General features: G+C 45.4%; 1 protein-coding gene, 1 long non-coding RNA gene and 1 other non-coding gene across 3 annotated transcripts; 2 read left to right on the top strand and 1 right to left on the bottom strand.

Moving 5' to 3' along the window:
* Nucleotides 1–1,138: 1,138 nt before the first annotated feature.
* NFE2L3 (nuclear factor, erythroid 2 like 3) lies at nucleotides 1,139–26,929 on the bottom strand. Its single transcript, XM_036247252.1, has 4 exons — nucleotides 26,348–26,929; nucleotides 9,634–9,801; nucleotides 4,217–4,300; nucleotides 1,139–2,399 (listed from the first exon to the last, which is right to left on the bottom strand). The coding sequence occupies exons 1-4, from the start codon at nucleotides 26,927–26,929 to the stop codon at nucleotides 1,146–1,148; spliced, it is 2,088 nt and encodes a 695-aa protein (XP_036103145.1). The 3' UTR covers nucleotides 1,139–1,145.
* Nucleotides 1,707–23,224, top strand: LOC118620187. The gene is made up of 4 exons (XR_004957379.1): nucleotides 1,707–1,745; nucleotides 6,600–6,690; nucleotides 22,835–22,897; nucleotides 23,069–23,224. It is a non-coding gene; the product is annotated as an uncharacterized LOC118620187 (long non-coding RNA).
* On the top strand, nucleotides 20,990–21,108 carry LOC118620605. Its single transcript, XR_004957503.1, has one exon.
* Nucleotides 26,930–27,042: the final 113 nt, after the last annotated feature.

Here is a 27,042-nt window from a genome sequence, read left to right on the forward strand (position 1 = left end):
CCATTTTGAAATTCAACAGGCTTACAGTGTTCATGTTAATTCATTTGCCCTTCAATTCCATTATTTCTAGGATGAATGACTTGAGTTTCTTATTGTCCTATTTCAAAAGGTTTCAATATTTCCATTTCTTTGGTTATATTATAGTCAGTGCTCATCTATTGACTCTTTCTTTGCTATTGGTGTTTGTACATATGTGGCTTTTAGTATTTCCATAATGAAGCTACTTAAGTTTTTTTTGGGAGACATCCATGTTACGAATGCAAGGCCATCCCCACAGGCTGCCTTACTTGCCTGGGAGTTCTTTTCCCCTTACACAGGTAACACTGTTCTCTCAAACTTGACCTTAGAAGTCTTTCTTCTTAGCCATTAAAGCCTAATAATGCACTATTTTTTAAAGCTTCCATTTTTTGTTTTTGACACCATGGTTTAGACCTTGGCCATTCATAGTTTTATATTTCACATAGTATTCTATTATATCCAGGTGGGGATTTTCCCTTATCTGTTTAACAGACTACATTGGGTTCAATTTGGATCAGGTCGAACATGCTGCCCTATTATTTATATTCCTGAATGTGAGTATTTTGAATGAAAGATAGTCAACATAGATTTACTTAAACTTTAAATAAATTCAAGTATAAAAATTATTTCCAAAGTTATAATTTAAGTATAAGAATTAAAACAGCTTTTGAAAAGTGCACTATACTTCAGTGCTAACAAACTGAATTGAGAATGTTAAGGCTACTTTGCATTTCAAGTCAAAAACTAAACTACATTTAAAAATAATTACATCCATTATTTGCTATGTTTGAAGTGGTCATCTTACTAAAAGGACTATCAAAGTAACTAGTCATATCAAGTTTTCATGTCACCCTACTCATTGTACATACTTATGAATTGTGCATATAATACAGGAGGACTTAGTGGAAAGTTGTGGCTTTCCCCAGATTTCCCACAAGGCTGATCCTGAAGTCTGAAACTTGTCCATATAAGCTTCAAAATGCAGCCTTAATTGAGTGATTCAAGTAGCAGTACTTCAAGACACTTTACATAACACTTGAGCTAAACCTCGAAGCAGTTTTCAATGGTTTGTGATCCATATATTATCTGACCATTATTTTATACATATTAATGGCATTGATGCATTTTCAGTTTCTTCTCTCACCTTTTCTCTTTCCCTTTTGAGTTTCCTTTTTGTGGCCCGAGGTCACCAGTTCCTTGGGTACAATCAAAACACTTCCATCATGGCTGCATTGAAGAGCATATTGGTTTGGATTGACTGGTCTACCTTCATCATCTCTTAATCTACTAAAGATATCGTGATAAAGGTCATGCAGTTTTTGTTTCATTATGTTGATAGCTTTGTTACACTGGGCTCGCTCACTCTTGAGGGTTTCCTTCTTTGCTTGCAAGTTACATACATCATCTTCTAGATTCACAATTATGTCCAGTTTGCGCTTACGACAGTTCTGAGCGGCAACTTTATTTTTCCCTCTTCGCCTAATATCACGGATGAGTGACACTTGTAAATCTGTCAGGTAGTACTCGCTTAGCATGCTGTTGAAAGAATCGACAGGCATGTGGACAATTTCATCTACAGAAAATGGGATATGCAGAGCTTTAGCACGGCGTTCATCACGGCTTAAGTTTCTGTCTGTGTCATTCAGGTACCTACTTTTTATTTTCTGTGACTTCCCAGGCCGAGAAAAAGATTCTGAAGTGGATTCTGGTACACTTGGCTGTAAGTGGTAAGTGTGGTTATGGAATATGTGTTGAAATGCAAGATCCCCGTGAAAACCAGAATCGCCCCTAAGATCCATGTGACAAATCTTACCGGGCTCTGGGTAGTAGCCTCCTACAGCACCTTCTAAAGCATGGTGGGAAAGACATTCAAGGTCACTGCTAGAACCTATAGCACCTTCACACACGGAGGAATTAGACTTGGTGACAGAGGGGCTACTGTGGCTTGAATTTAAGGAAAGCCCAGAATCGGAATCTGGTTCTTCAAAAAGGTGAGAAACTTCCATTGGATCAAAACCTTCTATGGTCAAAGACAATGAATTTATCTCATCAAATATGTTTATGTCAAGGTCATATAGGTCTTGGCTTGTTGGATTCCTTATTTGATGGTCAACAGGTGGAAGAAATCCTGTCAAATTAGTTCCAGGAAAGATCTGTTCGGGATTGGTGGTGTGAGAATTTAACTGCAGAAATTGTTCTTGTGGCTGTGAAGTCCTTTCTGCTGAATCTCTTCTAAATGTATTGTCAGGACGTAGCAACATGGCCTCGTGGAGGTTTACATCATGACTTAAAGCCTGGCTAAAATTCACATAATATGCTGAAGAATTCATGCCATCATTGATACTTGGTGGAAGAGGAGGAATATCTCCCAGTGAGATGCCCTGCAAAAGATTGAAGAGCACTTTAATTTCAATAGCAGTTCTAGTACCTCTAATACACCATTTTCTTTCCTCACTTTCATCAGTTCCTCCATACAAATAGGGATATGCTGTTGGCTATGAATAGCTTTCCCCAATTAAATAATACAGGCAATTCATGGTGTGGCCCAAATCAGAATGTGCTATATTTGGGGAAAGTTTCATTCTTTCAATATGACAATTTAGAAAAATTGGGTTAGCCAAAGTTGAGTCTGTTATTAGATCATTATAATGTTATAACCTTTATAAGATGCAACTCTCATCCTAGCTGTTGGCAATCTAAGTCCACATTGGAGGATCATGGGCAAGAACAGCAACAGCGAAGTAGTGTTGGTTGGTATTTGTGCATCTTTTTAAAAGTCAGACCAGTGAAGTATAAAAAAGATACAGATGCTAACAGAAAAATAAAGCCATGCCTTAGTTTGTCAATTTACTGCCATTTTGTTTAAATATGAATTATACAAATTTGATTAGACCTTTGTGATTACTTGGAAGAATAGTATCCATATTTGGCTGATTCTCCAAAGTTGAAGTGTTCCTATAAGTAATCCTAAGCCTGTGTGCTTAACTAATGTTAGTTTCCCAGGTAGAAAGGTTATATTTATTCACAGAGAGGTCAGTGCAGATATTTTCCTGTAAGGATACAAGCCAAGGTCCCCATTACCTCCAATACATTTTCAGGCTGTGATGAAAGCAACTGAAGTAATTCTTCCAGAGAGAAAGATGTATCAGACCCATTTAAATGTCTCTGTAGTAAAACAAATTGTGTGTCATTCATTAAAAGACTATTGTATAAGTACCGAGGGATAACTGATTGTGCTGCTGGAATTCCATGTTATTAGGTCATTCTAATGTTATACTCTTACTGTATTTACCACTTTATAAGATGCAATTCTGGCCCCAGCCGGTCTGGCTCAGTGGTTAGATCGTTGGCCTGTGGACCAGAATCTCGGGTTTGATTCCTGCCAAGAGCAAGCACCTTGGTTGTGGTTTGATTCCCCGCCCTGGTTGGGGTTGTGAGGAAGCAACTAATCAATGTGTGTCTCTCACATCAATGTTTCTCTCCCCTCCCTCCCTCCCTCCCTCCCTCCCTCCCTCCCAGTCTATCTGAAAATCAATGGAAAAATAGCCTCAGGTGAGGATTTAAAAAAAAAGAAAAAATGCAACTCTCATCCTAGCTGTTGGCAATCTAAATCCACACTGTGGAGGGTTATGGACAATAACAGTAACAGTATTATAGTATTGGTTGGGGGTGGGGGGGAGTGCTTTTAATGAAACAATATTAGACCAATAAAGTATAATGAAGACAAATGGTACCAGAAAAATAAAGCTATGCTTATAGTTTGTCAATGTTTACTGTCATTTAGATTCAACATGAATTATACAAATTTGATTAGACCTTTGTGATTATTACTTGGAGGACTAATATATACATATTTGACTAATTCTCCAACGTTGAAGTGTTTCTATAAAAAGTAACCCTAAGTCTGTGTGCTTAAATAATGCATTAGGTTATATTTTTTAAAATATGCCATCCAGGGAGAGAGCGAGAGAAACATCGACAAGAAAGAACATCGATTAGCGGCCTCCTGCATGTCCCCCACTGGGGATCAGGCCCACAACCTGGGCATGTGCCCTGACTGGGAACTGAACCTGCGACCTCTTGGTGCATGGGTCAATGCTGAACCACTGAGCCACACTGGCCGGGCTAAAGGTTATATTTATTCATGAAGAGGTCAGTGCAGATATTTTCCTGCAATAAAAGCCAAGGTTTACTTTACCTGCAGTGAATTTTCAGGCTGTGACGAAAGCAACTGAAGTAATTCTTCCAGAGAGAAAGATGTGTCAGTCCCATTTAGATGTCTCTGTTGAGAAACACAAAAGGTGCATCCTTTCTTAAATAAGAACCTTCAACTCCAAACTCCTCCCCTATTCCTGTCGTAACCATCTTCATATGATTTTTGGCTAGAATTCTTAGTTACACCTTATTTTGCCCCTTCAAATTTGCTACAAAATTATTAAACTTGACAGTCAAATACATATTTAGATGCACCAAAGCGTTTTACCAACTTGACTCACCCTTGGGTCATCTCCTACCTTCAAGGTTTAGTTTCTTTCTTGCTGAAATAACTCCTTGGATAACTTGTTTTAGAGGCTCCTCAAGTAGTAAAATGTTAGTATTTATAACCTGGACTTATTTGGCCTTCATGTTTAAATGATAACTTAATGGTACAATGATCAGGTTTAAGGTTTTCCCTCAGTATTTTGAACTATGGCATTTATTACTATTGATTTGTTTGCAACCTGTCATTTTATAACCAATCTTTTTTTCCTTAGATAATTTTAAAGATTCTGTTTTCTTATTCTTGGTTGTCCTGCCATTTCACTTTGATATGTTTGGGACTTTGTATTTAGTCTGCTTGAAACTCGATTCCTTGAATCTGAGTCAAAAGATCATTTTAATTTTGGAAATATTTTGCCATAAATTTCTAACCTACTTCTCCTTCATGCTTTCTAATCTCTCCAGGGACTATCAGAGAGCTCATCTTTGTGGAGAGCTATTTCTGGAGGGATCCCACATATCAAGGGCTGCCGACTAACTAAAAGGCAGTTTTGTGTTTTTCTCTGTAAGGACCAGTTTTTATATCATTTGCTCAGCTTTGCTTCCTTGGCTCAGGATTCCTGATGCTGATGGTGTGAATCAGACTGTATAGCTGGCTTTGGGGGGCCCATCTGGGGTTCTGTTTTCTGAAGGGTAGGCAGACAGCTTCCTTGCTGTCCCCTATTTGGTGGCTAGAATTAATCCTAGTCCCTATTTCCCCAACCAAAGAGCCTTTAAGCAGGGAACTCGGGTGCCCCAGAAATGGGCTCAACATCTCATTTCCCCTCCATTTAACCCCAGTCTGTCATGACATTGGGATCCAATTCCTCCTTGAGTTTCCTCAGTTTGGCACCTGATTATTTTAAATGGTGGGCTGAGTTCCTTCTCTGTTTCTTTTTTCTGTAGACTCCTTGCTTTTGAGTTCCACTATGCACTAAAAATATTGCCCATTATGTTTTTCCCAGGATTACTGCTTTTGGTGTCATGGGGACTCATTACAGGTTCATAAGCTCACATTCCTGACTTGTGCTGTGTGCATCGTTCTCACCCCTAGCTCTTTAGGGTTTTTCCTGTTCTGAAGATTTAGACCAGCTGGACTGTGTGGTGTGTGTGTACAAATACCCACTTTCCTTTTCCACCAACATCCTGGTTCTATGTAGTCAGGTTTTCAAGCGATTTCATTGTAATGCAAGGAATATACGGCTTTCGGTGTCTCTTTATATGGGTGCTAAATTGGTGGAAAAGATTTCTTGCTCTTTTTGAACTGGCAAATTATGCATTCTTAGTGTATGGTGGACTTCTTTGCCAATTGAATTATTTGAGATGATACCTAATTTCTGAAGAAATTTCATAAGTGTTCTTTTACTCCTGTTAATAACCCCAAACTTGCTTAGTCCTGGCCAACCATTTACCAAAATTTGCTGGCGGTCACAAGTGTGTGAGAATGAATAACATCAGCACAAATCTGGACTCCTGCAAAAACAATCCTTAATGGTGGGCAAGTAACATTATTTGCAGAAAAGAAAGCCTCGATATTTAGAGTGCAGAAATAGGGCATGGAGGATCATTCTGCTTAAGATGAATTACGGACTGACTGATTCCTCCAGGCTAGATAGAACAAAATGTGTTTCATTGAATCTTTGCCTGTTCCCTCTTCTTCAATGCCCCTGAAGGTGGGGAGCTGAGGGGTTAAACCCTACTGATCCAGCCCCTCTGGAATTATACAAGCCCTGGCCGGTTTGGCTCAGCGGTTAGAGCGTTGGCCTGCGGGCCGGAGAGACCCGGGTTCGGTTCCCGCTAAGGGCATGTACTTCGGTTGCAGTTTGTCCCTGGCCCTAGTTGGGTCGTGCGGGTGGCAGCCACTGGATGTGTCCCTTTCACGTCGATATTTCTCTCTCTCTCTTCCTCTCTCTCCCTCCCACTCTATCTGAACAAAGAGCGAAAAAATGTACTCAGGTGAGGATTTAAAAAAAAAAATTATACTAGAAAATTTTTGAAATTTATTATCATGGAAATTGGTTAATCCATTTCTAAATCTAATTGCTTAATTTTTTCTGTTCAAGTGAGTACAGATCTCGCACAAGAATGGACACCTCAGCTAATCCAAAAGACGTAGTCCACATTTAAGAGTTTGATTTGGATCGCCAGGACGTGGTCAGTCTTCTTTTTTCTTAAGTCAGACTCGTTGAAATCTTAACATGAAATACAAACAGTTCTCTTTTGGGTCAAGATTTCATTGCATTTTGAACAGAAATCACTAGGACTATTCAAAGAATATAGTGGGGACACATTTAACTAAGACTTAAATCTCTTCAGATCGGCTGACCTATATACAGTGTCCTGTATTTATCCTTCATTAATAGCCAGCAGTCTAAGTCTGGGCTTGCAATGGGGCTAGAAAGAAGTCACTATTAAGCAGCAAATCATGTCATTTGTCCTAGTTATCACCCAGAACTGTCACCTGTAAAATGGAAAAACCCTACTTCAACAAACTGTACGACACCTACTAAGTAACATCTCAGTAAAAGAGTAAACTGATGCTAACTAAACAAGATGTAAGACCAGGCACAGGGAGGTGCAAATGCCTTGCTTTGAGTGACTGATGTATTTCTGGAAAGTTCTGTCCAAACTGATATTTGCCCTAATTTAACTTGTACTTTAAATCTCTAAGGCAGCTCCCCACTTTGCCAATCCATTAGCATGTAATGAGTATGTATCTAACAGTTACTTCAGGTAATTCAAAGTAGAAAACACAGTTCCCGCTCTTCTTGGAAGCTCAGTGAGGGAATAAGGGCAAAGGCAAACCCAGGAGAAAGATGAAGAAACAGCATATATCTATAGAACAATTAAGTGATACTGATAAAAACATCTCCCTCAAACAAGACAGCTGTGACGCACTCGGAAAAGCCTGAAATGTCTCCTTCCAAATAAATGTTTTTCAGTATTTTGTAACATAAAAGTTCGTTGGCATTGATGTGACAACACTGGGGCGTGTGTGTGTGGTGCAGGGTAAAGCCATACCAAGGGTACATAAATGATCAGAAAAGACAGGCCTGGGGAGAAGGCCAGTAGGTAAACGCACAGGCAGGAGGAAACCTCTCTGCACCTCAAAGTGACTGCAAGCCTGCAATGGGGCCCTCACTCAAATGAAGGTTACAAAAGGGCCTGGGGTTAGCGAGTGACAATGGGAGGGTTCCTTGGGGTGAGTTCCCCACCCCTCGTCCCTTGAGAGGGGCAAAAGGGGGCTCTGAGAGACCACAGAGAAACGTGTGCGTGTTCCCTGCAGTTTGGGAAACACAGCAGACAGTGTCCAGAGCCTGCCTGAGAAACGTGACGGGCAAGAGGCTGAGCAAGGGCTGCTGTTAGGGAAGGGATGGGACGACAGAGGGCATGAAGGGATGTTTCAGGACCAGCTGCTGGAGAGGTAAGGTGTGTGCCACCGAAAATTCACAAAGGGCTCCTCACGGCCACCTGGAGGTGGGAGATGCATTCGTGCCTGTACAGAGAAGGGCAGGAGGAGGACTCCCAGTGTGGGAGTAGGGTCTCCAAAGAGCCTCGGGAGTGAAAGTGCCCACCCAACAAACAGTTTCAAATATACCCTATGGTCGCCCAGCTGGCGTGGCTCGGTGGCTGAGTGTCCACCCATGCACCAAGAGGTCACTGGTTGGATTCCCAGTCAGGCCACAGGCCCAGGTTGTGGGCCAAATCCCCAGTGAGGGGCGTGCAGGAGGAGGCCGGTCGATGTTCTCTCTCATCGATGTTTCTCTCTCTTTCCATTCCTCTCTCTCTAAATTCAACAAAGAAAAATTTTTTTATATATATCCTACGATCAAGAGAAACCAGTGTCAGATGGCACCAGTCAAACAGCACCTCTCCTGAGCCGTTACCCCACCACACTGCAGAAGGCAGCTTGGTGAGCAGGGGAGGAGGAACTGGGGAAAGGGACACACACTTCCCTCCTTGGCCAGGCTTTGAGGCTGTAGTAGATGAGTCCAGAGGGGAGAAACTGAGTTTCCATTCATTCAGAGTTGTTGAAAAGTACATCAGATTGTATTATTGACGAACTGCTGCAGTGCGGTGACCAGAGATTTTTATTATCTAGAAGTCATGGGGCCTGCCCCGGATTTCACTTCCGGTGGAGGAAAGAACCTGCTCTTCTAGAACAGCACAGAACAGGCGAGAGGGGTGGGAATGGTGGGTGGGCAAAGCTATTTCTGATTTCACTACACAAGCATGTAATGTTTGATGTAATGTCACATGGTCAAGGAGACAGTGATGGACTGTCTGACAAAGGCCAAGGCATGGTACCCTCCATCTTCCAGAGGTGTTGAAGGCCCAGCCCCAAACTCCACCTGGGGCAGTTATGGCTGAAAAAACCATTAAGACAAGGCCCTCAAGGTCGCACCTTTCAGGTGTAGTGAGTAGTTTGAAGTCTGGCCTCTCCATGCCCTTTGGGGCGTTTGCTTGCCGGGCTGAGTAAAAACCAGAGTGCGGCCCAAGTGAACGCAGCGGGAAGCGCAGGCCGCAGGCAGGACCCGCCCTGTCCGCCTGGCTCCTGCGTTCACCCTCCCCTTTCCACTGCCCACGAGCTCTGGAGAGCGTGGTGAGACAAGGCGTCAAGCAGGCTGCCCCACCGGGTCTGGCTTTAGTCTTGGTCAGAGGTACAAAACCAGCTCCTGGCTGCCCAGGGAGCACGGCCCAGCAGGACAGAGTGCGGATCAGAGCCCAGGCCCCAGCGGGAATTGAGTGGGTTTGCCTGCAGGTGGCTGCTGAGGCTTCCTGGATGCAGGAGGCAGCCATCTCTGTCCCTGGCCGTGGCAAACACAGCAAAACCTGCCAGCAAGTTCCTGCAGGGGTATGCGTGTACTCACACACACGACCTTGAGTCTAATCAGGGATAACTAAGTCTATGGGCTGATTCCTCTGTAAATCAAATAACCACTCCCACAATTTAAAAAAATGTATTTTTCATATATCAGATTTGTTTCCAGTTTTGTATTTAACATACAAAATTCATTCTCAGTACAAACTGACAATGCCTTACAAAACCTACTTCGAAGCCAAAGTGGTAAGGCTGGGATATTCTGACATGCTTACCTCATTTCTAGAGTCAGTGGTCTTTTCTGCCTCCCACTCAGGTTTATCTGCTAATTTATTTTCTTCTTCATTCTTCTGCTGTAGTGATTTGTCCTTCTGGGCTGACACTCTCTGGTCATTTCCCTCCTGCTGGGAATTGTGACCTGTAGCTCTTAATACCTCATTCTCCTACAAAAGTACCCAAAAGATGTGCTAAGTAGAAATCCATATTTCATCAAATAAGTCAAACAATCTTTTTTTTTTACATTTTAATCTATAAAACATTTATTTTTTGTTAATTCTCACACCTGAGGATCTTCTTCCATTGACTGATTTTTAGAGAGTGGAAGGGAGAGAGAAATGTTGATGTGAGGGAGCCACATCAACTGGTTGCCTCCTGCATGACCCCTGACTGGGGCCGGGGATCGGACCTGCAACCCAGGTACGTGCCTTTGACTGGAAATGAACCCATGAACCAAACCAGCCAGAGCAAGTCAAACAATCTTTAAAACTGCATTGTACTTCCTGCTCGGTGGTCATGAAAACACAAGTCCACAGCTGAGACTGACATTTCATTATCAAAGAAATGCTTAACTCTGAAACGAAGCTCAGTTTCGAGTCTTGCCCTTCATAAGAACTCAGTGTGAGACAGACTGTTCTAATCCGTACGATTTAAATTTCATGTAATTATAAAGCCCTTGAACTTGTATATTTGATTAGATTTGGAAAGCAATGTTGCCTGCAGTTTTTATTTAGTTTTCTGTTGAAAATAGATCAAACAGCTAATTTAGAAGCAAACACGGATCAAATACACACAGAAAAATCTGGAAAGTATCACAAAGTATTAACTGTGGTTCTGTCTGAAAGGTGGGATCAGCTGGCACACAGTGCTTAAAAAGAGGACTTCACTTTATACATTTCTGTACTGTTTGAATATTTCGCAACAAAGATGAATTTCTTTTATACATAGGAAAAAAACGTAAATATGTTTTCTATTCCAAGGAAATAAAGTTTAAACTAACATCCCCACCTTTATTTTCAACTACACTTATTTACTCAGATGAGTCCTTCCACCTTTTAATTTACTTTGAGACTTAAATAATTAAAAGGCTAGAGAATCTGTGTATCTAAACATCCAAATAGTTACCATTTAGCATATACTGTATATACTGATATTAAAATCTCTCTGTATAATTTCTTTTCCTCTAACTTAACCAAGCCTTCTCAAAATCTTTTTTTCCTAAATCCTCACCTGAGAACATTTTTGCATTTGTCTTCAGATAGAGCAGGAGGGAGAGAGGGAGTAAGAGAGACAGAGAAACATCGATGTGAGAGGGACACATGGAGTGGTTGCCACCCACACGGCCATTTGGGGTGGGGCACAAACTACAACCAAGGTACGTGCCCTTAGTGGGAACCAAACCCAGGACTCTGGTCTGCAGGCCAGCGCTCTAACCACTGAGCCAAACTGGCCAGGGCTCAAAATCTTTCAAAGGATCTATTTTTAATTTCTCTCTCCCAACAATATAATACTGGACTGACTCAAAGGACAGCATCATCACCACCCCCTCTAAAGCATAGAAATGTTAATCTTACAAACAAACAGGAAGGTCAAAGAAATGAAAATCCACAGAAGCTAGAAGCAAAGAGAAAAGGCAGTTAAAGAAAAGCAGAAAAAGAAAGCTGATGTGCTGGTGGCCCCCTTGCTTTTTACTTGCTTCTCTGTTTACTGTACCTAACTCAATGACATTTCCTCAACCCCCTGGACACAGGGGGTGTCGGTCTCAGTCCCACCTCAGTCAGTCTGTCCCTGTGTGCACCTGATGACGAGGCGCTCACGCGCTCAAGAACAGTGCTCCGGCTCCTTCACCCTCCTTTCTGCACCAACAACGGTTCCCCATGTCATCAGCCTATGAACACACCATAACACCACCCATGAGAGTTTGGTAACAAAAAGTACATAAGATGGCTTAACTAAAGATTTGGGAAGAAAAGAACTGAAGGTAGAGGAATTCCGTAGGATCACACTCACAATGCCAGATTCAATGAGGTTAGCTCTGGCTGGTTTGGCTCAGCGGTTGAGCATCGGCCTGCAGACCAATGAGTCACGGGTTCGATTCCAGTCAAGGGCATGTACCTCGGTTGTGGTTCATCGCCAACCCTGGTAGGGTTGTGCAGGAGGCAACCAGTCAATATGGCTCTATCACATCGATGTTTCTCTCTGTCTCTCCCTCCCTCCCTCCCACTCTATCTAATGATAAACAGAAAAATATCCTCGAGTGAGGAATGAAAAAAAAAAGAATCAATTAGGTTACAAAGTCTTTCATATAATAATGTGTCATAACTCACTAGATGTGTTAAAAGAATCAATGACTCAAATATAAACAAGCAAATGAAAAAAGAAATCTCTTCTTATAGTAGGATGCAACTTACAGAAGAATAATGGTGGAGTTAGAAAATCATCAATGGAAGCTAAAACTAGGGAGTAAAAATTTGATAAGAAACAAGATATTTAGTTTCAAAGCATCATTCCACAGATTACTTTTTAATTACAAGGAGAAAAATAATAACACTACATGAGAAACCTGACAAACACCATCTAAACCAAGTGGTCAAATCTATCGCCACAATATGGAGATAAACCAAATTCATATACCTCCTGCTATGATATGGAGAACACATTACTGCTTCTATAGGATTCCTGCCCAAAATTTATAATAATGTAATCATGAGGAAACATCAGACAAATACAATTGGGTCCATTTTACGAAGGAACAAATTGATACTCTTTCAAAATCTAAAGGTCAAGAAATCCCAAGACTGAGGAAATTTTTTTCTAGATTAAAGGTGATTAAGAGACTTGACAACTGCCCTGGTCTGTTTGGCTCAGCAGTTAGAGTCGGCCTGCAGACAGGAGAGACCTGGGTTCGGTGTCTGCTTAGGGCATGTACCTTGGTTGCAGTTTGTCCCCGGCCCCAGTTGGGGTCGTGTGGGTGGCAACCAGTTGATGTGTCTCTGTCGCATCGATGTTTCTCTCTCTTTCCCCCTCTCTCCCTCCCGCTCTATCTGAAGATAAATGCAAAAAATGTCCTCGGGTGAGAATTTAAAAAAAAAAGCAGACTTGACAACTAACTTCTGAAGGTGGGCCTCAGTTTGATGCTGACCTGGGAGAAAAAGGTGTTATATAGGACATGGCTGGGGCAATAGATACAATCTGAATATGGACAGATTATAGTCTTAGACTCCTGGTAAGTTTCCTGACTTTGATAATTGGCTATATAGCAAATAGTTGTTTTTAGGAAATATACACTGAAGCTCTGGCCATTTTGGCTCAGCGGTTAGAGCGTCAGCCCGCGGACCAATGAGTCGCAGGTTCGATTCCGGTCAAGAGTACGTACCTCAGTTGTGGTTCGTCCCCAGCCCTGGTTGATCATGTGGGAGGCAACTACTCAATGTGACTCTATTACATTGATGTTTCTTTCTGTCTCTCTCTCCCCCTCCCTCCCACTCTATCTGATAAGTAGTAGAAAAATTTCCTTGGGTGAGGAAAAAGAAAAAGAAAATATACACTGAAGTATTTGGGTATCAAGGGACGCAATGGCTTCAATTCACTCTTAAATGTTTCAGAACAAAAAGGATTATACACAGAGATAAATATAATTAGAAAAACAGGTAAGTCAAATACAGCAAAATGTTAAAAAGAGGTAAATTTGAATAAAGGACATATACTATTCTTGCAAATTTTTTAAAATTAAAAAGTTATCCTAGCCTGGCTGGAGTGGCTCAGTTGGTTGAGTATCATCCCGAGAGAGAGAAGAGAGAGGGGAAAGAGAGACAGAGAAAGAGAGAGATTAGACATTTATGTAATTTATGGAAGTGATCAACTTGATATGTCTAGTACCCATCTGACACCATGCATAGTTAATTACAATATGATTAATTATGTTCTCTATTTTGTACTTTATATCCTTTAATGAGATGTTTTTAATGTTTTACCAGTAAGAATATGTAAACTTTTATTTGAGAGTCAACAGGCAATCATTTTTTTAGACATTCGTTCAATCAATACAAGTGCCAAAAGCCACACTCAGTGCTGGGATAAGACAGTGAGAAAACACAGGCAGACTGCCCTTGCAGAGCTTCCACTCTGAAGGGAGAGGGAGCCCTGGCCTGTGTGGCTCAGGTGCCTGGGCGCTGTCCAGTCCTGGTTAGGGCACATGCCCAGGTTTCAGGCTCAATCCCCAGTAGGGGGCGTGCAAGAGGCAGCTGATGGATATTTTGCTCTCACATTGATGATTCTCTCTCCCCCACTCTCCTTTCTGCTCTCTAAAAATCTATTTAAAATCTTTAAAAAATAATAAAGAAGAGGGAGCCAAAAATACAAGTTAACTAACAAAACAACTGCAAGTTTTTTATGGCAAGTGAAAGAAGAAAGAGGGGACCTACTTTAGAGAGAATGGTCATTCAGAGAAGGCCTCTCGCTTAGGCAAGGTGGTGTTTTAGCTGAGATCTAAGGAAACAAAAAGCTGTGTGAAAAGAGGAACGCATGCAGGCCCAGACACCAGCCACACTGTCCTCATCTGCCTGTTACCGTAACATATTAATTAGCTTCTTAATGATGGATATTTAGTTGTTTCTACTCTTTTCTTATAACAAACAACAGTAAAATGTGCTCCTACTTCTTTGCACGCATGGGGCCAACAGATACGCACATTTTTATTTGATGGATTCTACCCGATGGCCCTTGAAAGATATTTGTGGTGATTTAAAATCCTAACAACAATGGATACAAGTGTCAATTTGTAGATGAAAACTGGCATTTCATTGTCATTTAACTGTGTATTGCTCTTATGAGGAGGCTGAACTTCTTTTTCAAGTTTCAAAGCATTTGTATTTCTTTTTCTGTGAACTGTCTGCAGCCTTAGCCCGTTGCTCTGTTGGGTGTTAGTCCTGTTCTTACTGATCAGTAGAGCATCAGACCATTTTCATTCCCCCCTCCCAGTGGAGAGACCAGGAGACTATCGCAACCATTGAAGTGGAGTTGATGACAGTCTGGAAAAAGTGGTAACTGAGAGAGAAGTTGGAAAATCCATGATATATTGTGAAGAAAGAATAACTAGGGATTGTTGACGAACTGGAAATGGGAGATAAAGGAAAGGGAAGAATCAAGAACGACTCCCAAATTTTTGGCTTAAATAACTGGTGGATACTTATGAAGAGAACAGTTTTAAGGGAAACAGAGAGGGTTCTTCCATTTGGATATGTTAAATTTGAGATGTGAAAAGTCAAGTAGAAATATCCCTTACAACAAAAAAAAAGAAATATCCCTTACATTGATGAAATGAGAATATGGAATTAAGAGCAAGCGTTTGAACTGGAGGTATAAATGGGGAATACATCAATGTACACACACGTACACACACACACAGAGGAACTAATGAGAGTCCAGCAAGAGACTACAAAGCAAAAAGGGCTGAACACCAGCCCTACAACATTCATTCTGAGAAGCCAGCAAAGAGACTAAGGAGGACAGGCAGTGGGGGGCCGGGGGACAGGAAGTGAGGGGGTAGGGGGGCAGGGGACAACCATGTCTAGGAATCCAAGTGCTTCCAGAAGAATGGAGTAGTCAATTGTGTTGAATGCTGCTTGGAGATTGCACAAGTACGGACAGAAAAGTGTCCATCGGAGCCGGCAATAGGAGAGCTGTTGGTGGCCTTCGAAAAGTCAGTTTAGGGTGGAAGCCAAATGCTACTGTGTGGAGGAGTAAACGGGAGGTGACAAATTGGGAACAGTGTACAATCAATTCTTTCAAGAATTTTGGCTAGGAAGTGGACAGACGGGTCAGAGTAAGAAGTTTTGAAGAGGAGACACACTGGAGTACGTCGTACGGGAATGCTTTAGGAGCACAGGTAGCTGCAGAGCAAGGCCCGCGACAAAACAGGCGACGAACTCCAAAGCACCGGTGGCAGCGCCGATTTTGAAAAAAATAAATAGAGCCTTTAGTTCAAGTGGATGCAAGATATTTGAGGATTTGGGTAGTAGATCTAAGTTTTGAACGGTGTTTTAAAAAAAGAAGAAATGGATATTGAACATTTAAAAATATGTCCACAACACTCTTTTCTTCAAGAGGTAAAGCGTGGCCCCCTCCTGCTGAGTGGGGCTGGACTCGGCGAGTTGCCTCCGACAGAGTAAGGCCGAAGCGACAGAGGAAGGCCCACGCGGCTGCTAGCGCAGGATTTCCAGCCCGGACATTACAACACGCCCTACCTGACTGTTCAGTCAGGGGCACTGACCTCTTTTCCCTTAGACTGTCAAATAAAAAAATGATAACAGCCATCACAATAGCTGGTGTGAATGAATCAAAATTATGTATATTTTTTGTCAGACCAGCTAACATTTATTTTGGGGTTCCGCAGAACTGCAGAAATTCGTGCGCGCCAGGAGGTGCAAAGGCCCTTGCTGCTGCTCAGCGCCCCTCCTCGCTGCCCTGCTGGCCCCTTGTGCTGCGGAGGGCCAGTGCTCGTGCGTAAGGGCAACATCCAAGCTCTCTACAGAGTCTACTTGGCAAAGAACTGAGGCCTCCAGCCAACAGCCATGTGAGTGATCCATTTTGGAAGCGGATCCTACAGCTCGTCAAGCCTTCAGATACATGTAACCCAACCGACGTCTTGATTAGAACCTCATGAGACCCTGAGTGAGGACCACTTAGTCATTCAACTACCATTCACTGCAAGCCTGTCACAAAGCTAACAGAAGCCTGCGCTACAAGTGAAGAAAGAGCGGAATTTCCCCCAGGTGAGTGTGATGCACCGGGAGCCGTGCAACCTGGATCACCTCAAGGAAGGACCTGTGGCAGCTGCTGGAGACCTGTGGGCAGACCACCTCCAGCTGTGCCCTTAGAGAAAGCCTCAGCTGCTTTCCTGAAGGTCCCGCTTCCCAGGGCAGGGAGGGTACAGAGGCCTGGCCATCTGGGCTCCGTGTGGGACAGTCGTGCTGTGCACCACCTTAGCCCTAAAGCTCCTGGTCTCATTAGCCTGCATCACAGCTTGACTCCTGCGTCTGGTCCACCTCCCCCCTCCACAGCCGTAGCTGCCAACGGTACTTCGCCCTTATAAACACTGTGCACTCAACTCGGTCTCAGCGTCCCCCTTCCAGAGAACACACTTTGTGACAAGTGGGAGAGAGGAGAGACCAGAATCTCCAGGCAAGAGGGGTAGAGGATTCAATATTATAATATTTCCATTTAGAAAGCGAAAAAGGCCTCTCATGCCTGTAATATAATTTGCAGAGTCCTCAAAGTCACACAAAAGCTTGTGGCTGGGAGGGCTAAGGTCCAAAACCTGCCCAGTAAAAGGGCCCATCCTACTCCTACCAGCTGTGTGACCATGGGCCACTTTGACCCTCGGTTTCCTCATCTGTGAAAAGACATTTTCTAATTCACATTTTAAATTAGTTGAGAAGACACTTTATACATCTTAAGATGTTATACAGACATTAATTACTACTCCTTTTTACTGTATTTTTGATCCCAAAGAGTTGCCTTTAATGCCTAACAGCTGGCAACTCAATCAGAGCGTCAAGAGAAAGCCAGCCCCAGGTAGCCAGTAATTCCTGTTTGCGCTGTTTCTCTTTTTCTCAGCGCAGTGACACGGAGCTGATACACAGTGTGTGTGTTTTACAACTACAGTGGAGATTTATGGTCCATGCTCTTAATCTAAAGACTGAGTAAATTCAACCCATCATTAAGTTACTTTTTATTTGTGTGTAGGTGATATTTACTCGTGTGGCTGGGACTCAAAAAAAAAACCCAGAAAGTTTCCATGCTTGTCCTAGGAAGATCGTAACCCTGTGAGCCGGGGTGTCTGGTCACAACCCGAAATCCAGTGACTTGCTCTGAACCAGCCCCTGCTAGAAGGGCCCTCCCCACCCTCCACCTGGATCCACAACCTTCTCAGTGTGGGCCCCGCAGCTAAAACTGGGTTCTCCTGTCTCTAAACTCCCGTGGCCCCTCGTTTTTTTCTCATGACACTTGTCCGGTTGTATCTAAAATTACAACTATTATTTGGATCTTGTCTTTCCTACTGGGCTGTAAATGTGTGACACCTGTGGTCCAGCTGCCACTTTACCTTGGCCACCAGTGCGAGTCTCGGGCCAGCGTCCTGAGTCGACCAGGGCAGTGGGGAGGCGAAGAAAGGAGCCAAGCTTTGCTCTTCTTGCTACATCACAGAAGTTCTGCTAACTGGCAACATGGTTTCTGAGTCTGTACTTATCTGACTGTATTGGGCCCCGAATAGTGTGACGGCGGGTTTGACGCTGAAAAAAACTCTTTGTGAACAATCCCGGCAGGCTGCGCTGGGCCTTTCATCTATTCATCTGGGGGAGGAAGCACTGAGGCCTGCTTTGACCTTTAGGGTTGGATGAACCTTCAAAGACAAAGAGCAGTGTGGTGCCTCCGAGAAGGATGACATCAGAGGGACAGGGGTGAAGGCCAAAGAATTCTGGGGCCCATCTCTAGGCTGGAGGCAAGCTGGAGTCATCAGGTCGAGAGACACGAGGAGCCAGATAAAGAGAGACTGTGTCCTGTTTGGCCTGGGTGGTTTTTAACAGCAGTTTATAATAATTATAACTCGCATTTATTGAGCACTCGTGGGCCCACATACATAATCTCATTTAAGCTGCTCGGCATTCCTCTTACAAGAGGAAACTGAGGCACAGCGAGGCTGAGCCGCTTGCCTTGAAGTCACGTAGCTAGTAAGCGGCAGAACCAGGGTTTGGTTGCAGGCGTTTTTACTTCAGAGCCAGATCCTACGCACTGTCCTGCTACTTGTTTGCCCTCTGGAACCATGTGTCCCCCAGAAGCTGTCCCTTGCAAACCTGGGCTCCTGTGCTGGCTGGCTTCGGGCTGGGTTCGCCAGTGGGAGGGGGGAGCAGGAGATAGGGGGGTGAGCAAAGGAGAGGCCGAGGCATTTCTTATGTTCTCTGTGGCAACAGCCCCTCACCACTTCTTTCGGCTCTGGCAACACTATTTCCACTCCTGCCCGCTGGTAGTCTCTGGGTACCCCATCCCTGTCTGCTCCTGCAAGAAGCCATTCATTAAGTCCCTCAGGGAGCCATCCAGGGTGAATGCTGCTTCCTGCCGGAACCCCGACTGCACCCCCACTACCTGCACTGGCTCCCACTTGCTTCACACAGAGAACAGCAGCCGTGAGAAGAGCCGAGCACCTGAAGCTCCTTTCTGAGGGTCACGTCATCATGCAGAACAGCTGGCCACACGCAAGGCAGGACTTGTTTGGATCGTGAGTCCAACAAACCATCTCTGGAAAACTGCTCGAGATAACTGGGGAATCTGAACACTGATGAGATATTTGCTAATATCAAAGAATTACTGATTTTTCTGTGTGCTAATTGCACGGTGGTTATATTTAAAAGAGTCCTCATATTTCAGGAATGTATACTGAAATCTTTATAGAAGGGTTCTGCCTCCTCCAAAGTCCAAGGCCTTCTTCCCATCACAGCTTTTCAAATATTTGAGCTGGTAATCTTGTTCCCTCTTCAGTCTGATCACCTCATCTTGGAACATCCCCATTCCAGCCAACCATTTCCTGAATGATCCCTTCCCCCTTGGGGACAGAAGGGTCCCTCCTGTCATGCCAAAGCCAGTCCCAGCATGACCTAGCAGGGCAGGAGTTTCCTAGAGATTTGACCCCCCCGCTCTGGGGCAATAAGAGCAAATCGTCTATTGAACATCTATAATATGCTAGGAACTGTACCAGCCCTTTAGAGCACAGGGCCATCGCCCAGCCAGTGTGGCTCAGTGGCTGAGCGTCGACCCATGCATCAAGAAGTCGCTGGTTCGATTCCCAGTCAGGACACATGCAGGAGGCACCCAATCGATGCACTCTCTCATCGATGTTTCTCTCTCTCTCCCTCCAAAATCAAGAAAGAAAAAATAAAATAAAATAAAGCACAATTCCATTAAATTCTCATCAGAACTCTTCCAGAAAGAGGTTAACATTCTCTTCTCAAAAAGGTTGCCCAGGTAGAAATGGAACTTTCCAGAAAGAGGTTAACATTCTCCTCTCACAAAGGTTGCCCAGGTAGAAATGGAACTGGGATGGTGTGGTGATCAGTCGTTTGTGTTAATGTGGCATGTGACTAGGCTGTAGTACAGTTGCTCAATTAAACACTAACCTAGGTGTTGCTGTGAAGGTATTTTGTAGATGTGGTTGAGAGCTACAATCAACCAGGTGACTTTATTTATTTATTTTTTTAAATGTTTTGATTGATTCTTTAGAGAGAGGAAGGGAGAGATAGAAACATCGATGTGAGAAACAACCAGTCAGCTGCCTCCTGCACGCCCCCTCCTGGGGATCGGGCCAGAAACCCGGGTCTGTGCCCTGATTGGGAATAGAATCAGAACCTCTCAGTCCATGGGACGATGCTCAATCCGCTGAGCCACACTGGCCAGGCATGACCAGGTGACTAAAGAAATCATCTTTGATAATCTGAGTGAGCCTCATCCAATCAGTTGAAAGGTCTTATAAGCAAACCTGAGGGAGGTTTCCCTGAGGAAGAAATTCTGCCTCAAGACTGCTGAGTTTCCAACTAGGCTAGTGTTTGGACTTGCCAGCCTTCACAACTGCACAGCCAATGCCTTGAAATCGCGTGTGTGTGTGTTCCTATTATACTGGTTCTGTTCTCTGGAGAGCCCTGACTGATACTGAGTCATACTCAATCTCAAAAGTTGGCACCACTGTGACCATAGATCAGGCCTCTATGCTACTATTTAGACTCTGTCCACCACCACCTGCAACTTAACCCAAAGCAATCCCAGTGTGTCCCTTAGCCCCACCAGCTCCAGCTCCCCACGAGTGTGTCTGAACAGTAACACGGACCCTTAAGTGTTCATTTCGAAAGGCTGCCATGAATGGGAGAAGCCTGTTTTTACTACGCGTCGTTTCGTAGTGGGTGGGAGGTGTGGTTTACTCAGTGCTTAAAGAACACTGACCTGTTCTATTCTGGGCAAGGTCACTAACTTGCTGTGTAACTTTGGGCAATCCTGTTTCACCACTTGATTAATTATAATGCCAACCTGAAAGTCTGCTGCCCCCGTCCACTCAAATTGGCATTAAATGGTCAGATAGCCCATCAGGATTTGGATCTGACCTACTTTCTAGTTGGACTCTGGCCATGAAGGTCCCACGACACATTCAAGTTCATGGTACCGAGCCAACGTGGAGGGATGGACAAGGAGCGCTCAACAAACACTGGCTGAACCACCTGCACTCCTCACTCCGTCCTGGGTACCACCTGCGGGTTAAAGTGAAGACCCAGTTTCCACACTCAAGGCACTGAGGTTCAAAGCAGAGAGTGCCACTTGTCCTGGTCCGTGCTCAGTTCCAACAGGGAGGCTGGCGGGGCACACAGCAATCGGACTCTCAGGTTAGGAGGGCTGTCCCAAGTGTTGGGCTGGCTCTTAAAGCATGATAGGACAATTTAAGATGAATGCCGAGTGCCACAGACGACATTACAGAGTGCCACAGAGCTTGAAGGGAAGAACAGGAAATGCTTGTAGATGAGGTGATAGTTGAGATGAGTCTGAGAATTTAACAGTGAAAGACTTGGGAGGAACGAAAGAGGCATTCTGGGCAAAAGGAACAGAGTAAGAGACAGGAAAGCAGGGGGTTGTCCGGGGAAAAGGGAGAAAGTCTTAGCTGGAAAGGAGGCTACAGGTAGAGGATCATGGGAGATGAGCTCAGCTAGGGCAGTTAAGGAGCTGGGTCACACTGGCCACAGCAGGAGCTTTGAATGACAGAATATCAAACTGGTAGCGAATGAGGAACTGGTGGAGGCTCTCCAAATGGAAGTGGAGAGAACCAAGCCATGCTTTGGAACCCTGCACCCGGCAACAAAAAGGACAGAAATAAGTGGGGGTAGTGGCATTACAGAGCTCAGGGACCTGAACCGACAGCAGTAGCTAACATCTTGGAGGGCATACCATGCACCAACCTTGCTGAACTTGCATGATCTTCTTTAACCCTCACAACAACTCCCTGACATACACTCCCATCCCATTTTACAAATAAGGGAATCCAGGCAAAGAGAGGTTAAGTGTGCCCCAGCCCCGGCCGGGTGGTTCAGTTAGTTGGAACAGCATCTCGTAAACCAAAAAGGTTGTGGGTACAATTCCTGGTCAGGGCACATACCTAGATTAGATCAGGTTAGATCCCCAGTTGGGGCATATATGAGACAACCGATTGATATCAATGTCTGTCTTCTCTCTCAAATCAATAAACATATCTGTGGGTGAGGATTAAAAAGGGGGGAGGCCCAGATCTTACAACCAGTCAGGGGTGGAGCCGAAATGTACCACAGCTGATCTGATTCCAGTCCAGGGCACTGGGCCACTAGGCCAGCCTGCCTCTGAGTCAGGGCCCGGGCCCTGCACTCTAATGTCTCAGTTGAGCTGAGAAATAGGGGGATGGAGAGGAAGAGACTGAATGGTACAAGGACACTGCAGAGACAGTACGCCTGCGACCTACCAATTGAGATGACGGGCTGACTGGAGAAAGTTTGAAATAAGGTTCCTCAGGGTTGTTGCACATCAAGGCAGCAAAAAGAAGCCAGATTTGCTCACGAGCATATAGCATATCCTGCTGCAAACCATCCCCCACAGAGACCGGCTCCTTCCAGAAACAGCTTAGTTTTCCGTAGTTGGAGCCCACTTTGCTACACAAGCTGATCACCCAAAAGTTGTCAGGAAAAGGGGTATGGTGACTATGTTTAATACACTGACCTGTAACCCTCAAAATCCATGTGCTGAAGTTAGAACCCTCAGAAGCTCAGAATGTGACAGTGTTTGGAAATGGGAGCCTTGTAGAGGCAATTAGTTCAGAGGAATAGAGTGGCCCCTGATCCCACAGGACACTGGTGTCCTTATAACAAAGGAAATGTGGGCACTGACACGCACACAAGGAGAATGGCACATGAAGATGAAGGCCGAGATTGAGGTGAGGGTTGCCAAAGACTGCCAGCAAAGTGCCACAAGCCAGGGCCCAGAACAGCTTCTCCCCCAGAGCCCGCAGAAGGAGCCAACCCTGCCAACACCTGTCTCCAAAACTGCAAGACAGTACATCTCTATTGTTTAAGCCACCCAGTTTGTAGTACTTGGTTACAGTAGCCCTAGGACACTAATACCGTGACCTATGTCATCCTTTCCCAGCTGAGACCACTGTGTCCTTCAATAAACAAACGAAGAGCCTGCGTGAAGCTGCAGTACCGCAATGTATGTAATGACTGGACTATTTCTGTATCCTATTGTGAGTTAAAAACAGGCAAGTGTTTGAAATTCCATCTATCTGCAACTGCCTAGGCATCAGGGACTATCTTTGATTTTGAAAGGAAAAACAGTCTTTACGTTAACAATCAAGGACCTTTCTTTCCTCTTTCCTCTTAGAGGCAAGTATTGACTGTATCAGATTCTTCCTGTGACCTGAAGAAACACAGTCCAATGCCCTCACCCAGCAGAGGGTGCCCATCCCAGGGCAGGAAACCACATCAAGATGACAAGCCCTCTCAATTTCAAAGGGGCAACAGCTCCCTGAGACACTGAAGCTGGTAAGCAGTCATCCATCTTCAAATAAGCTCACATACTCAATTATGCAAAAACTGTACATTTCTTTGCATCACCCACGCATTACTTTTAGAGCGCGTGCTTCACGGGTTGAGTGAATGGCTGTGGTCACGAAGGGAAGCGTGTCTGCCTTGGGGAATTCCGGATTCTGTTTTCTAATAGTGATGGGCTCCACTAAGAAGTGAAACCAAAGTAGTACTTCTTTTGATACTTGGAAAATCCCCTACTCCAGAATATTTTTGTACATGTACAAAAATTATAAAAAATTGTACTATAAAACCAGAGTTCCCTGCAACTCAAATGTAAGCCACCAGGACGATCTATTTAAAAACATAACAACAAACCTATAATGGTCTATGGGGCAAAGCACTCCCTCTTTGAAGTTAACGTAACTTAAGTAACAGCACTTGAGATGTGACCGGCATAGTTCTAAGCCTGTTGTGCAGAATGAATTGTCTCTCATAACAACCCTATGTGGTAGGCACCTTTATTATTCCCAACGTGCAGGTGAGGAGAATGCAGCCCAGATGGGTTGAGAAACTGGCCAAGGTCACAGAGCTGTAAGTGGTAGAGCTGGGATTCAAAACCAGGAAGTCTGGCTCCAACACACTCCATCCACCCCCTCGACAAACAAACAACCAAGCCAGACACATAGACAAATAAAAGGTAATAAAGTGAGTGGGGACAGGATAAGGAAGATGGGTTGAGGATGGAGGGGAAATAAGAGAACACCAATTACAAGCCAGGCAATGGGCTGGCACTTCACACATGCTTTCCCCATTTAATTGGCACATCGCCCCGAGGTAAGCATTACTCCTCCACTGATGAAACTCTCAGGCTTGGAGTGACCTGTATGAGGGTATGTTAGCAAGCGATGCTCCTAAATCCAGGTTTGAGGGCTGCAAAAACCGGTGTCGCATTCCCAGCCCATTTTCTCCCAGTCATGGCTCCAAACTGTAACCTCGGCAGCAATGAAGAGTCAGTAGTGAGGGGCGTCACTCATTCCAGCTGCACGCTTGTCCGGAGAACCTGAGTCTAGTGCAGGTGCCTAATTACTGTGCTAGTTTGGCAGTCAGGAAGCTCAGATTCTAGTCCCACTTCTGGGACTACAACTGTGTGGCTTTAGCCAAGTCCCCTAACCTCGCTGGGTCTCTATTTGCTTTAAGTACAAATTGGATATAAGGCTGCCAGGCCTGTGTACCTCATAAAGTTGATGTAAAAAATGCATTACCTCCTGGTGGATATGGCTCAGTGGCTAGAGCACTGGGCTGTACCTGGGTTGCGGGTTTGATCCCCAGCCCCAGTTGAGGCACTTGTGGGAGGCAACCAATCAGTGTCTCTCAAAAGGAGTTGTCGGTTCCTTTTCACTCTCAAAAAAAGAAAAAAAAAAGAAAAATATCTTCAGGTGAGAATTAATCAATCAATAAAATTTTTTAAAAGGCAATACCAATAAAGGTGAATTAGCTGTGAAAACTGTAAGGTGCTTCACAGCTGATCAACACTGAAATTAATATAACCAGGTCATCCCTACAGCTACCAAGGTTCAGCAGGGCCACACCTGCCAGGCGGGGAGACACCACCAGAACGGCCTTGTGTGAACTTCACCTCTGCCCTAGGAAAACTAGGCTCAAGGACTCCAAGGTCTGGCTGGGCTGGGCCGGGCCAGGGGAGCTTCTTCCAGGGCAGGCTTGCTTGTCTCAACAGCTTTAACTAGGTGATGCTGGGGAGAGGGAAGTCCTTGCAGAGTGAATTGTCTCACCTCTCTCCAGGTCCCTGTATACTTTGCCAGTGAGTTGGCATTCAGCTGTGAGGGGGCAGGATGCCATCTGGTACAGCATCCAGCATTGGGTTTCACCCTGTATGTTACAGAATCAGGGAAGGTAGCCATGCAGCATGAACTTCAGGTGGGAGACAGAGAACTGAGGTGAGGGTCCAGATCAGATGAGTGGGTGGGAACAACCTTCCACTGTTCCCAACAGACAGGAGCCCACCAAGACTCCCACCAACCCCCACCCCATTAGTTCCGGTCCCAGGAAAAGGAAGGAATCAGATCTGCATAACATTGAATCACCCAGCACTTGGGCACAATGACCCCTCCAGGAGAGGGTGGAGAAGCTCGTCTAACAACTGCCTACATAAACGGCAATTCTGAAGAGCAGCAAACAAACCTGTCTAGCCCCAATTCCCATTTTGCATAAGACTGCACTCCACAAAAACAACGTCCAAGGAACAAACACTTGTTGATCGATACCAATTGTTATCGCTAAGGGTCGGGCCAAGAAAGAAGGAACTTTGGATAAGGTGGTTTTGTGGAAGGGGCAGTTGGGAGCCACACAGATACTTAAATCAACAGATCTTGGTGAACTTTGTTCAAAAGAAAGTTAAGCCAAAGGGTTTGAACCTATAAACCAACGATAATTTGTTAGTCACAGGTGACTGCAGGGTTCCTGTTTTTTGCTAATAATTGATTATACATGTTCCAGGAGGGATGAGCATTGTTAGCGCTGGGGAGGGTGGCCACGAGGGGACGGTAGGCCTGCTGGCCTCAGCCTGGACACTGTCCACCGCTCCTCATCCAGAGAAGCAGCAAAAACGAACTGCAACTGGAGTTAAAAATCCGGGCGGGGTTAGGCTGGGAGCGTGGTTCTTGAGGAAAACGTGCGACCTCCCGGAGGCCACGGCCTCCTTCTCGATCCTGCGAGTCGGGCACGGGTTCCAGAAAAGGAAAAACAACAACAACAAAACATCTCAGTGCACACGAAGTACTGAAAGAGGATAGCGGGCAAGAACATTACCAGCATCCCTTCTCCCGTCCCCAGCCCCCAATACCTTTGAGAGCCATCAAACACAAAAAAGGTGTCCCCTACAACGATTTCACCTGCTTCTTTCTCAAAAACCTAAAAGTCACAGCGACAGCACTTACAGCCTCATTCAGGTTTCACAAAAAGGAGGGGCGCACAGTCGCCCGCGAACCTACAATCACCTAGGGGCTGAGGGTGAAAGTCAGCGGTGTGTCCCCTCCAGCCCCCAGGTTCCTCGCACCCTCTAGGACTCCGGGCCAGCTCACCCCGCACCGCGCTCGCGTCCTCGCTCTCCTGTTACCTCGCTCGCGCGTCCGCAGGCGTCCGGCACTTGAGCTGTCGGTTCCGCCGGTTCCGCTGACGCCTTCTCCTCCTCCCCAGCCGCCAAGGGGCTACTTGGAGCCACTTGGGGGTCCCCGCCACCCCCCAGCGAAGTCTGGCTGCCGCCGTCCCCGCTGGCGCCGACTCCTCCCGCCGACGAGGCGGCGGCGGCGCCGAGCAGCCCGTGGGCCCCGTCGGCGTCCCCAGCCACCACACTGTGCACAAGCCACGCATCCACGCGGGTGCGGGGAATGAAAGGGACTCCTAGCGTGCGCACTTCCCGGAGCAGCTGGCCCTCCGGCTCCGCCGCGAGGTCTGGCTCACGTCCTTTGGGGTGCAGGTGGTCCGCGCGCCCCCTCCCTCCCGAGGTCTGGAAGGGGCTGGGCGCGTAGGCGGGACTCGTCTGGGCGCCCCAGAGCAGCAGATCATCCCGCAGCAGGGTGGGCGGAAGCAGCAGGTAGAGATCCACGTCCAGGTCCAGGTGGAGCCCCGCCAAGCTCAGCAGGATGGTGAGGTGCAGGAGGCCGCCGCCGTCGGACCACCACGGCTTCAGGTGCTTCATTTCCCGGAGCACGCCCGGGACGCCCCTGCCGGCGCCCGTGGGTCCCAGCGCTCCAGCCTCCGCGCTGACACGTGCGGGCCCCGCGCACCGCCAACACTTGCCCAGCAGAGGCG

Source organism: Molossus molossus, unplaced genomic scaffold, assembly GCF_014108415.1.
Source record: "Molossus molossus isolate mMolMol1 unplaced genomic scaffold, mMolMol1.p scaffold_m16_p_7, whole genome shotgun sequence".
In the NCBI taxonomy this organism is placed as follows: Eukaryota; Metazoa; Chordata; class Mammalia; order Chiroptera; family Molossidae; genus Molossus; species Molossus molossus.